This window comes from Leptopilina boulardi, unplaced genomic scaffold (genome assembly GCF_019393585.1).
Source record: "Leptopilina boulardi isolate dan_hultmark-lab unplaced genomic scaffold, ZJU_Lbou_2.1 LbouV2_399, whole genome shotgun sequence".
In the NCBI taxonomy this organism is placed as follows: Eukaryota; Metazoa; Arthropoda; class Insecta; order Hymenoptera; family Figitidae; genus Leptopilina; species Leptopilina boulardi.
In genome coordinates, this window is record NW_026137972.1 from 1,208,774 (window position 1) to 1,221,417 (window position 12,644).

The following is a 12,644-nucleotide window of genomic DNA, read 5'->3' on the forward strand; positions in this document are numbered from 1 at the left end:
AAACCAAGATGACATTTTCATTTATGTGACAAATTCATTTTTAAACTAAATTGTTGCGAGGAATTCAATGGTCATAAAAAAATTAAGTAAACAAATTTTTTCACTATTTTTCGAAAATCGAAAAAAAATTAAATTTTTGTTAAAAATGAAATATTTCAAAATCCATCCTTAATTTTCTAGAATATATGTTTTTTATTAATAAAATTTGACAGATAAAATTTTTGAATTTTAATTTTATTAATTCATTTTTTTCGATTAAATTTTTTTTCACATTAGTATTAAAAATTGAAGAAAAAAATAATTTATTAATTTCTTCTTAATTTCTAAAACATTTTAAAAAGTTATATAAATTATTATTTTCTTTTTTGATTTTTAATAATAAAATTAAAAATGTCCGTTTAAAAATAAATGAATATTTAAATCGAAAATATGTTTCAAAAACAGTTATATTAATTTATTTTTAATATATAAACATATTTTTTGAAAAATTACGAATAAGTTTTGAAATATTTAATTTTTATAAAAAAATAGATTTTTTCGATTTAAATTTTTTTTTAAAATTTGTTTACTCAATTTTTTAATAGCCATTGAATTACTTTCAAACCATTTTTATAAAAATTATTTTGTCTAAAATTTAAATTAATTACTTCAAATGTCTGAAAATGTCATCTCTGACTCCTGTTAATTATATAAATAAAACTAAATTCTAGAAATATTATTGATAATAAAAGAAATCTGTCAATCGTTATTATAAAATTATTTTTTGGTGACAAGAGAAACAAACATAATTTTCGCTGTAGCAATAATTGCACCAAAAACATAATAAATAATTCTTAATAATTAAGGGGTCATCATTTTTCAAACAAGTCAAAAAAAAAGTTCAAAAACTTTCAAAAAACATTCAAGAAAAAGTTCAAAATAAGTTTCTAAAATTTTTAATAAAAAAATTTTTTTTGTATAACTTTTTAACAATTTAGTTTTTTACAAGTTTTAAATAAGCAATTGTTCTCTCGAAGTAAAATTGACCGATTTTAAATTACGTACCCTACTAAATATAAAACCTTTGAGAAAAAAATGTTCCTCAATAAAAAATAAGATAATTAATAATTATTTGTTTATAAATTTTTTAAATAATAACAACTATTATTTGTTTTAAATAATAATTACGTGTAAAGAGACTATCAAATTAAACGCTATAATTATTTTTGTCAACTATATTTCAAAAAAAAGAAAATTTCTTTATTTAACCTTCGCCGGACTGGATACTTTTTATATACACGGTTGACAAGATCCCACCCAGGGTGGGCCAAATGTTTTCTTCTTTGTATATTGCAATAAAAACTTAGAATCATTCAGTTTTTTTCCAAAATTGTTATATGTTACCAAATAATATATTTTATTAATGTTTTGTTGATTTTTTATTTTTTGAACAATTTATTATTAATAATTTATAACTTTTTCAAATATACATACGACAGTAGAAGAATTTTATAAATTTGTTACCTTTTCTTCGTAGTTATTAATTCAAAGGTTATAAATAAAATAAAATATATAATTCAATTTGCAACAACTATTATTATAAATTGTTTAAACAAATAATTGTTGCTATTTATTATTATTTTTCATAATTTTCCTAGAAAAATGCAGTATTTTTTCCTATTGTAAAATTAGGAAAAAGCTGCATCTTTCTAGGTGCACTACAAAAAAGTTAATAAATAACAACAATAAATTGTTTAAACAATTGTTGAATTAATAATTTTACATCAAATCTATCTTTTATTATATTCCGCTTGATAAATTGCAAAATTAGAAAAAAACTGCATCTTTCTAGGTGCAGAACAAAGAAAGTTAATAAATAATAACAATAAATTGTTTAAACAAATGAAAAATGAAATATAATATTTTTTATATCTATTATTTGACATCATAAAACACTCACAGTGAAAAGTCTGCATGATTTCAAGTCTTTTTGTAAAATAGAATTAAAAAAATATCTGAATCATCCCGGTTATATCCGTACATACATTGATAAAAGTTATAAATAATCAAGAAGAAATTTTTTTTAAAAATTTGTTTTTACATTTTTTGAAAGTTCTTAAGATTTTGTTCAGTGACTTAAAATCGTGATTCAATTAAGGAAAAACTTTAGAAGATATGGCAATTTCAAATTTGTCTGGCCCACCCTGGGTGGGCATCTTGTCAAGCGAAGGTTAAGACTTAAAAATTAAATTATTAATAATTTCAAGGACAATTTTTTTATCTGAAAACTTTATACGCATAATTTAATAATATTAATTATAGTAAAAAATTTATTCATCGTTAAAAATTAAAGTATTTTTTTGCTCACACGCATGAATAATTTTGACCATAAGCAGTACAAAAAATTTTAATCACTTTTTTACAATATATTAACGTAGTTATCATATTATTTATATCACTTAAATATGTTTTCCTTTTTTTGAGTTTCGGACTTTAAAACAAAATTTCTTTGACAAAACTGCTTAGCAGTAGTTTCAGTAGCCTTTATACCATTGCTTTAGGGAGTTCTTTTTATTTGCTTCTTCGATGATTTCTCTGCGTTTCATCTTCAATTGCACACTGTAGTTGGATGTTTAATTTCAAGAAGTCGTTCCTTGCAATAATTGTCATTCACATAGTTTGATGGAAGCAATTTTTTCACTTAAGAGATGATTACACGCTTTTGGATCTAAAAAAAAAGACAAATTATTTCAAATGAAAAATTAAATATTTTTCCAAAAAACTTTTACACTACTTATTTAGTAAATTATTATTAAAATGAACAAAATATGTAACAAATTGAATTTTAGAAGAAGAACGAAAAAAGAACATAATTATGTTAGCAATAATAATCAATTACCTGAACCAATTTCCTATAATAACACTGTGTTACAAAAAAATATGACTTTAAAAACTTCTTATCGGACCTAGTAGAGTTTGTAGAGCATAAAAAACTGAAAAGAATGGTGTATATTTAATTGCTTATACACCCTCAAAGTTTGATTTTAGGAACGAAATACCATTTTTTGTGAAAAAATCCTTGTAACTTCCTTATTTTTTGCCCGATTTCAAATTTTTTTTAAAATTTTTAAGCTGAAAAACAGATCTTTGCAACTGTATAAAAGATTTTTGTTGTATTTTCTTAATTGATGACGATAAAGACCAAATACTTTCAAAAATTTCGATTTTTTTATTGATTTTTCAACTTTTTGATCAATTTGTAACTGTTATCTGATGAGATATACCTTCTTTCTTTTTACACATCGAAAGTGTAGTCAATTCTGCTTCAAATGACCCCTAATTGGTTGGAATTCGTTAAAATTTGTCTAAGTTAGCAGACTTTTAATTTAATAGTCACATTAGGTATCGTGTGTGATTTATAGTTTTTTTTAATTTTCATAAAATTTAATAGATGTTTTGTGTATACTAAAATTAAAGAATACAGAGCATTTACATTTAAATTTTACGAAAATTAAAAAAAAACTATAAATCACACATGAAACCTAATGTGACTATTAAATTAAAAGTCTGCTAACTTAGACAAATTTTAACGAATTCCAACCAATTAGGGGTCATTTGAAGCAGAATTGACTACACTTTCGATGTGTAAAAAGAAAGAAGGTATATCTCATCAGATAACAGTTACAAATTGATCAAAAAGTTGAAAAATCAATAAAAAAATCGAAATTTTTGAAAGTATTTGGTCTTTATCGTCATCAATTAAGAAAATACAACAAAAATCTTTTATACAGTTGCAAAGATCTGTTTTTCAGCTTAAAAATTTTAAAAAAAATTTGAAATCGGGCAAAAAATAAGGAAGTTACAAGGATTTTTTCACAAAAAATGGTATTTCGTTCCTAAAATCAAACTTTGAGGGTGTATAAGCAATTAAATATACACCATTCTTTTCAGTTTTTTATGCTCTACAAACTCTACTAGGTCCGATAAGAAGTTTTTAAAGTCATATTTTTTTTGTAACACAGTGTAATTATGAATTGAATTACAGTAAAAAATTTTAATATGATTGACAAACTTTTAACTTTACCGTATGCCGAAATGCTCTATATGGGACATTAATTTCATGAAAGTTTAGAGTTAAGAATAACTTTCGTTTTCAGGTCGTAGGGGTGATTATGTAGGTTGTAGTCATAGAAAACTATAAAGAACTTAGGTAAGTGATTTTGCATGTACACCGAAAAAAAATATTCTTGTATTCAGAGGAAAATTCCTCATACAGAATCCTCTTGAATTTTATTCTTAAAACAAGAGTATTACTCTTTAAATGAGAATATTTTCTTCTAATATCAAGAAGATCGAAACAAAAAGACTATTCTAGAGCATTCCTCTTATATTCAGAATAATCTTTTTAGAATAAAAATAATACTCTTAGAATTTAGAATAATCTTCTGTGTTTAAGAATATTCCTCTAAATTCTAAGAGGATTTCCCATAGAAAGTCGCTCATGCGCAAAGATGATTGCGTCATATCATTTACTTCGCGCCATAAATCGCATATCATACGTGAAAATTAAGTTTTAGTTTTTGTGTGAGAAAAGGGGAATAAACCAAAATGGATAATAATCTTTCAAATATCTTGCTAGAGTTGAAACTTACACAAAACGTGCCTATTTTTGAAGGTAAAAGAAATTTTTAAAAGAAATATTTTTAAAAGTAATTTTAAAAAAACTTTAAATAATTTTGAGGTTACGCTATTTAAAATTTTATTTATTTTAATTTTATTTAAAATTTATTTAAAATAAATTTTCAAATTTAATGTTTTGCGCATAAAAATATTATTAAAAATAGATTTAGTTCATTTATTCAAAAAAATTAAAATCAATTTCAATTTATTTATACTCAAATAGTTGTAAATCATGGAATAACAAATTTTATTCCTTTTAATTTTATAGATTATATCTATGACATACAAACTAGATGATTGCATTGTTATTATTTCAGAGTTCTTTTTAAGATGATATTTTCCTCTTAAAATAAGAGTATCCTTTTAAATTAAGAGGAATAATTTTACCTAGAGGACAATCCTCTTAAACCTAGAGGACATCCTTTTTCAGCATATAATAGAGGAAAATATGCATTGAAATAAGAGGAATCCTCTTGAAACAAGACGATTTTTTTCGGTGTATATAGTTTTCTTGAAAATCAAGAAGTTTAGTATTTTATTAGGAAATGGTTTTGTATTTAGGATCGGCCATTTGTTATTTTTTAGAAAATAACAACCGATTTGGGTCGATTTGTAATCAGCGACCTCCTCAAGAATTACTACAATTTTTTTTAAAGACTCCATTTTGTCTGGGTGTAAAAGGGGTATTAGAGTAACAATCCTTTTATAATATTAGGGAAATTTTTATAATAGATAAAAATCGAGTAGTTATAAAAGTTATTATTTATAAAAATCGAGTAGTTTTGGATTATATAGGAAACTAAAAAAAATATGTTGTACAAATGAAGTTTCATTTCGTAAGAATAAAATAAATTAAAATGCATCTTTTGCATTATCGAGAACATACAAAATCGAATAATATTAGGTATAATACACTGAAATTTACTTACAATAATTCAGTGAAAACAATCTCTGCTTAAAAACCTTTTACACAGTTAGAAAAACCAAAACAGGAGATACTTGATTCTATATCGGTGTCGATTTCAGGTACGCATTCTTAATTAGTACTTATACGATTGGCAGATTTCGAAGATTCATCATTATTACGAGCTAAAAAACATAAAAATGACATTGAGAAAGAACAAGTGATTTATATTTCACTTTACTAGATAATTTATAAACTTTATTTTTTTCTTAATAAATAAATTGAAATATTGAAAGTTTTAAGCATATACTAACATACAATTTAAAGTATTTTTATGAAATTTTTATTTCTAATTTTTCAACTCTGTCGTTGAGATATAGTTTTTTGAAACCACCCAGTGAAAATTATTTCCACGGTGGTCTAGATGATTTAATTTTATGCTAAATCAAAAAGCAAAATTTTTTCTGTTTCTGATTGAACCAAAAATTTAAAGAAAAATTAAAATTTGAGTTTTTAACAAATTCTTTTTTAAAATGTAAATGTGTACTAAATAGAAAAAAAACTATTTGTTCAATCACTAGTCAATTCTTGAGGTAATTAAGTGTCTAAAATTAGTTGTTAAAAATTATTCCACCTTAGTTTTAATCATATTACACTTTGTTATTTGAAACTATTTTTAAACTTCTTAAAGACATGTCACCCCTTGAGAAATATTTAAAAACATATTTTTCACTCTAAACCTAAAAAATTATTTTTATTTTGTTGACTGCATTAATCATTTTATTTTTTTTTAAAGTAGATATTTAATTTTTTTGAAAAACCGATGAATAATTAAAAATATATTAATAATAATTAGAAATATTTACCTATGTTTTTTTTTAATGGTACAGTGACTACTTGTGTGCATTGCTAGTCTGTTTCCCAAACGTTGCACAGAGAAACAGCTGCCAATCCGTTCGTCAACGGAATAAAGAAGCCCGGACTTATTACTCTCTCGAACCTGATAAATTCCCTTCCATCTTGTCGCACAACTCGTTGCATGTGGGGAGTCCCGTACACATTTCCATTGCTTTCTAAATGTTGACCGATGATTCCTGAGACTGTAACATCCTGATGTCTGTACGACAATATGCTTTTAATTTCATAAAATCGGTATTCTTCAGTAAAAACAATGTGATTACAAAACTTTCTTTCAACGTTGTCTTGAACTCGATATTCTGTCCCATGAATTTCAGCTCTTCGGAATAGTGTAATTTCCGTTTCATTTTCTATTTCGTATCCTGCATATCTGAGAAGATTTATTTCTTGAACTTGAGGATTACGAGTTCTTAGTCTACCCAAACCAAGAAAATAGTGCCCTTCTGGCATGCCTTCTATATGTTCAACTCTTATCTTCAGTAAACGACACATTTCTTCCCTTGCCGTTTGTGAAATCGGGGCTTGTCCTGCAGCAATATTTATGAACTTTTTCATAAAAAATCGGGTGACGATTTGGTCTGCTCTACCGTTTGGACTTGTTATGTAATCCGTAATTTTTTTGTTTAATGACTCGAATGGTAGAGCAGAATATGCCCATAAAGGACCTAACATTCGTACTGATCGTACAAGGTGAAGTAAAAGATGCACGTTGTAAACCATATTTACTAAACCGTAATGTCTCTGATAATCGTTGACGAAGTCATTAATCAAACGATCTGCATGGTTGAGATTTGCATCTGTGATGGAAGCGGAATTAAGAATATATACAGCCTGGCACAACATTGCCAAATGATTGAAATAAGGCTGAGCTAATATTCCATCAAGACATGGCAGTGCATAATAAAGAAGCCAATTTCTCCATTCTGATGCCTTCCACATTTTGTAAAGGAGTATGCTTCGCGGTTGTCGAGAAATTCTTGTCGGTGGTTTAATCCTCAACAATCTTTCATTTATAGCAGCCATTTCGTTTGGAGTTCCTATATACCAACGTTCTCCTGCATCAGTCAGGTATCTGACAACTAATCTTTTGGCTGCACCAAGAAAAGCATTGTGGGCAACATCAACACCGACACCATCTCTCATGTCAAATTCAGGAAATGTTGTTAAGGCCGACACGCCTTTGACGCCATTAACTGCATGTCCTTGTTGAAGAGCAGCTAAGCCATCTGTCCTTATAGAAGCATCTGTGCGTTCCACAAATGGTAAGGCAGGATAAACCCAGGTATCGTTTTCTCTTTGTCCAGGAGCGAGACATAATTGACATCCATTTTCTCCATTAAATCTTTTCATACGCAATACGTCTGGCCTTGCCACGGAATCCGCTGTTAAGATGGTGACTATGAACCTACTGATCACTTCACGAATGCCGTCAGGACTCCAACGGATTCCAAGCCGATATATGAGCCTCAATTCGTCTCTGATTGGTCCAATAATTTGATTCATAATAGGGTGCTCATTTGCTACCCAAATGCCCCCCAGCACCAAATGTTTTTTGCGAGCATGCGGTGACAGTTCGTTGACTTGAAAAACAATTGGGTATGTTGTAGCACGGGAAGATCTAGTTATTTTTAGACCGTCTGTCCAGAACGTGAGAGAATAGTTGTGCGGGTTACTTAAAAAGTTGCCTGGCTCACTGAGTCGCAGGTACATCTCACCATCGTAGATGTCTTCTATTGCATCGGGGTGTATTCTTATCCTGTTGTCCCTATAATTTAATGCTTCGGCAATATTGGGAATGCGTAGTAAATCAGTAAGTTGGGGTCTCAATAAAATTTGAATAAAGATTGCAACAAATGTTTTTTCTTGCCCTGGACCACATCTACTGCAACGACATCTTACTGTTATTTGCCCCACACCAATTGGTTGTTTGCATTTTTCGCAAAAATATCGGTATATCAAATTTTCTCTTGATCGACCAAGTATTTTCCACAAAGCTTTTTTAGTCGTCGGCATGTTAATAACTGTAAAACATTTTTTAATCCATTTCAAATCATCAATTAAATGTTCGTATGTTGAATTGTGTCGTACCGCTCGCGTTAATGCTACTAAGAGATAATCGATAGCTCGTAAATTTTGATTATGTTCTAATGGCACGCGTAAACCGATGGTATTGATACCTCTAAAAAATGTTTCTTGTAAATTTGGTATTTCTTCCTCTTGATTGTCATCATTATTAACTGCAATAGGATTTGCTGCATTAATATTGTCAATCACTGCAACTTCTGCATCAATTTCCATTGCATTTTCATCATTTTCTTCTTCTTCTTCGTCAGATAGATTTTCGTCGTCCGCAAAAACCTCTTCATTATCATCATTATCTGCATTATCATGATCGAAAAAAAAGTCCTCTTCATCCTCTGAATTTTCGCTATTACTATCATTTACTCTGGCTCCCATTTCATCTTCACTTAAATCTTCAATGTCTGACATTATTTTTTTGCTCTGTCCTTTGAGTCTGAAATTTTATAAAAGTTTATTACAATTAATTCGGTTTTGATTAAAATTGCTGCGGAATATTTTTTTTTTAATTAAAATTATAAGAATAATTTGGTAATCTGTCTGAAGTATGATATAACAAAATATATGTTCAAATTTTTATTATTTCCTTTGAAAAATGAGTATGTAGTGAAGGAGATGCGAAAAAATTAATTTTTGAGGTAGTAGAAAGTACAAGCTTAAAGAAGAAATTATTTATCATTATTGCATTTATTTGTGAAAAAATGAAGTGATTATAAAAAGTTTCAAGTTACATATCACAAATACGCATACAAATAACTTATTACTCGGGGGTTTTCGGGGTCGCTGATTACGAATCTTGCATCAGATTTTGAAAATTTAAAATGGCGGATCTAATATGGCGGAGGACTTTTTCAAAAATTCATCGGATTCCAGGGTGTCTAACAAGGATTGAGAAAAAAATTCCCTGACTCCTCCCTGACATTTTTTGATTTTTCCCTGACTTTTCAATAACCTTATTTCTGCTTTCTTTGGACAAAAATATGATAATTGACATATTTAACAATAAATTAATTTCTAATGGTGGTAACAAATGGTAATAAAAACAATTCAAGTTTTTGTAGATTAAAAAATTTTTAAATTCACAAAAAATTTTAATTTTGTAGAAATTTACAGAAATTTCCCTGACTTTTAATGAAATTTTCTGAAATGCCCTGCCTTTTCCCTGACCAACAAAATTCCCTGACGTTTCCCTGACCGCTAGACACCCTGGATTCACTTAAAACTTATTATTTGGGTATTGTTGAGGTGTCAGATCACGAATTTAGTATAGGTTTTCAAAGATTTTAAATATCAGATCCAATATGGAACAAAAAAATATTTGAAATTTGCCGAAATTTGTTCAAATTTTGTTAGTCAACAGTTTTTGAATTTTCAAAAAGTGACATCGAATTCGTAGTCAGCGACTCCAAAAACCACCGAGTAACAAGTTTCCATTGACTCCGTTGCCGCAAGCTTCCGTGCGATCTAGAACTAAATAAGGTACTTCAGTTAAGGGAGGAAATTCATGTGCCATGCAACCTACAGGTCTCAAATCTCAACCAAGATTTTTATTTATGTCTTTGTTTAGTAAAAATTAAATACTTTAAAGGCTGTGCAGTAGTTTTCTTAGATTTTACAGCTGCGCAATACTTCTTAGCATGCATAAGTAAAGAGTTTTAATTTATTGTATACAAATATTAAATATATATTTTCTTGTACACGATCTTATGGAAGATCTTGTACAATTTTCGTACAAGAACCTGTTCCAAATTCTTGTGTCAAAATTGTATAACATTTTATATGAGGGAAAATTCTTGAAGTGATCCAATACTTTCAATACAAAAAAAAATAGAATGACGTTTTTTTGTTTTCGAGATATTAATTAATTAACTAATTAATGTTTATAACAAATGAAATATTTTACAAACAAATAAAGTTAACGTAAATCTGAAGTTAGCAATTGAAAGTTAACGTAATTCCGCATCCAACGAGCCCTATATGAAGTACTTTGGTTAAGTAGATTGTTAATAAACAATTGCAATGTTAACTATTTATTTATTAACAATCTACTTCACCAAAATACTTCATATAGGGCTCGTCGGATTTGTTATAGATTTGTTATAAACATTAATTAGTTAATTAATTAATATCTCGAAAACAAAAAAAACGTCATTCTATTTTTTTTGTATTGAAAGTATATATCTTAAGCTTCATTCTGAGGGTAAAAAAAGAAAAAAAAGTGTCCTTTTGAAAAAAAAATCAAAAATATTTTTGATTTTCAAAAAAGGGGTAAATTTGGAATTTAAAAAAAATTCACCATTCGAAAGAGCAGAAAAAAACCTTTCGAAACATATAGGTCAAAATTTTTTTTATCCATTTATGTAGAAGTTAGGATTTTTTAAAAAATCCACTGTTCATATTTGACGAGAAACTTGAACCCCCTCCCCCCTCTACAGTTTTGCATAAAACTTAGTAATAATTTATGGGTGAAGTACTCACCCATAGTACTAAACTTTGTGCAAATTTCAGTCCGATCCAAAAACCTTCAATTTTAAAATTGGATCACTTCAGGAATTTTGCCTCATATGTTCTCACTAGAACAGGTACATGTTCAGCTGCTTAACATGCACATTTTCTTGTACATGATCTTGTACAGGGATTCTCAATAGGGCGGCGCGCGAAAAAACACGTTTTGCCAAAAACGCAAAAAAGTAGTGTTTTTACTATTGCTTTGAAAACGTTATGTGTTCGAAAATAACTATTGCGCTGTAACTAAGATTTACTATCACTTGCTAACAGTTCTTGCTACTGACAATTAATAAAATTGTATTTTTAAACTGTAATTATTAAAAAGTTGTATTTGTAATAGTTTTGTCAAAATTTATTTTTGAAATAAAATGAATAAAATAATTGCATATTAATTGAAATGAAATAGAAATACCAATTTTCAGGCGTTCAGGGTGGCGTAACCCCTTAACATCATATTATCAATTCTGTTTGTAATTTTTAATTATGTGTTAAAAATATCGTGAATATTATTTATAATAATATCCAATTGCTGTGAAAAAGAATAGAGATTTAGGACAGAAAGGATAGACGCAAGTCATTGACCTAGAATAGTATTCAATTTGCCATTTACGGTCAACCTGGATAATTTTACCCATGCAAAAACTATTATAACCATTGGTAACCTTTAATGAGTGAAATCTTTGTATTAAAATGTTTAAATTTGCCATTTAGTATAGGCAATGATTGATAGTTTAACTACAAAGGTACTAAATGAAATTACTTCATTTTTGTAAGTTAAGAGAACAAAATTTATATAGTCGTGAGTCTGGTAAAAAAAACTTTCGCAGGTTCGTATACATTATACTGGATCTCGGAAAGTTTTATAGCATTTCATACAATATTGCAAATAATTGTTGACAATTTAGTTGTGATGATGTATACGTAGCGCGATAATTTTAATTGTGCATTTTAAGAGAAAAGTATGGAAAACCAGCATTTAACAAGAAATGCATCATATCCTCAAAAAATTGTCAATATTTATATGTTTTTCGAGTTAAATTTAAAACTTTTCCTTTGAGAATATATTAAAAGGCTCATTAGTTTTAAATTGCTACATAATTAATACAAAAATGTATACTTTTTTACTAAATGTACATTTTATTAAAAATGCAGTACTTTATTTTCAAATTTGTTGAACAATGCCTGTAAAAAAATTTTTAGACTATCTACAGAAAAGATTTTGAACAGACTATACTATCAATAAAAAATTGTAGGCTATTTTATGAATAAACAAACTTTGCTGGTTATATTTTCCACAACCGCGGGGCTATTACACCCACAACTTTATGTTTCTATAACATTAACTCCAGCAAAAAGAATTTTTACAGCATCTAACTTGAATGGAAATCTGCAATAGTATGTCCACAACAAAACGCAATAGTTGAAATTTTTTTTTTATAATTGTTAATTTTAATGAAGCATTTGGTATAAAAGTTGCGATTTTCTGAATAAAATTACCTCGGTTGGCGATATCTGAGAAATTATTTCGCAAAGAAAGTAAATTACAAGTGATGTCCTAATAATGTGGAAATAGTCG

At 27.8% G+C, this 12,644-nt stretch overlaps 2 protein-coding genes across 5 annotated transcripts in view; both read right to left on the reverse strand.

Annotated features, from left to right (window-relative positions):
* The window catches only part of LOC127289004 (RING finger protein 207-like), a 47,319-nt gene that overhangs the window by 9,136 nt on the left and 25,539 nt on the right, over positions 1–12,644 (reverse strand). The window lies entirely within an intron of this gene.
* The window catches only part of LOC127289003 (uncharacterized), a 28,778-nt gene continuing 18,665 nt past the window's right edge, over positions 2,532–12,644 (reverse strand). For all 3 annotated transcript variants that reach the window (XM_051316739.1, XM_051316738.1, XM_051316741.1), the window contains 3 exons: positions 6,430–8,996; positions 5,589–5,748; positions 2,532–2,707 (listed from right to left, as the gene is read on the reverse strand). In XM_051316739.1, coding sequence (XP_051172696.1) covers positions 6,473–8,996 — 2,524 coding nt within the window. In that variant the 3' untranslated portion in view covers positions 2,532–2,707; positions 5,589–5,748; positions 6,430–6,472. The remainder of the gene's footprint in view (positions 2,708–5,588; positions 5,749–6,429; positions 8,997–12,644) is intronic.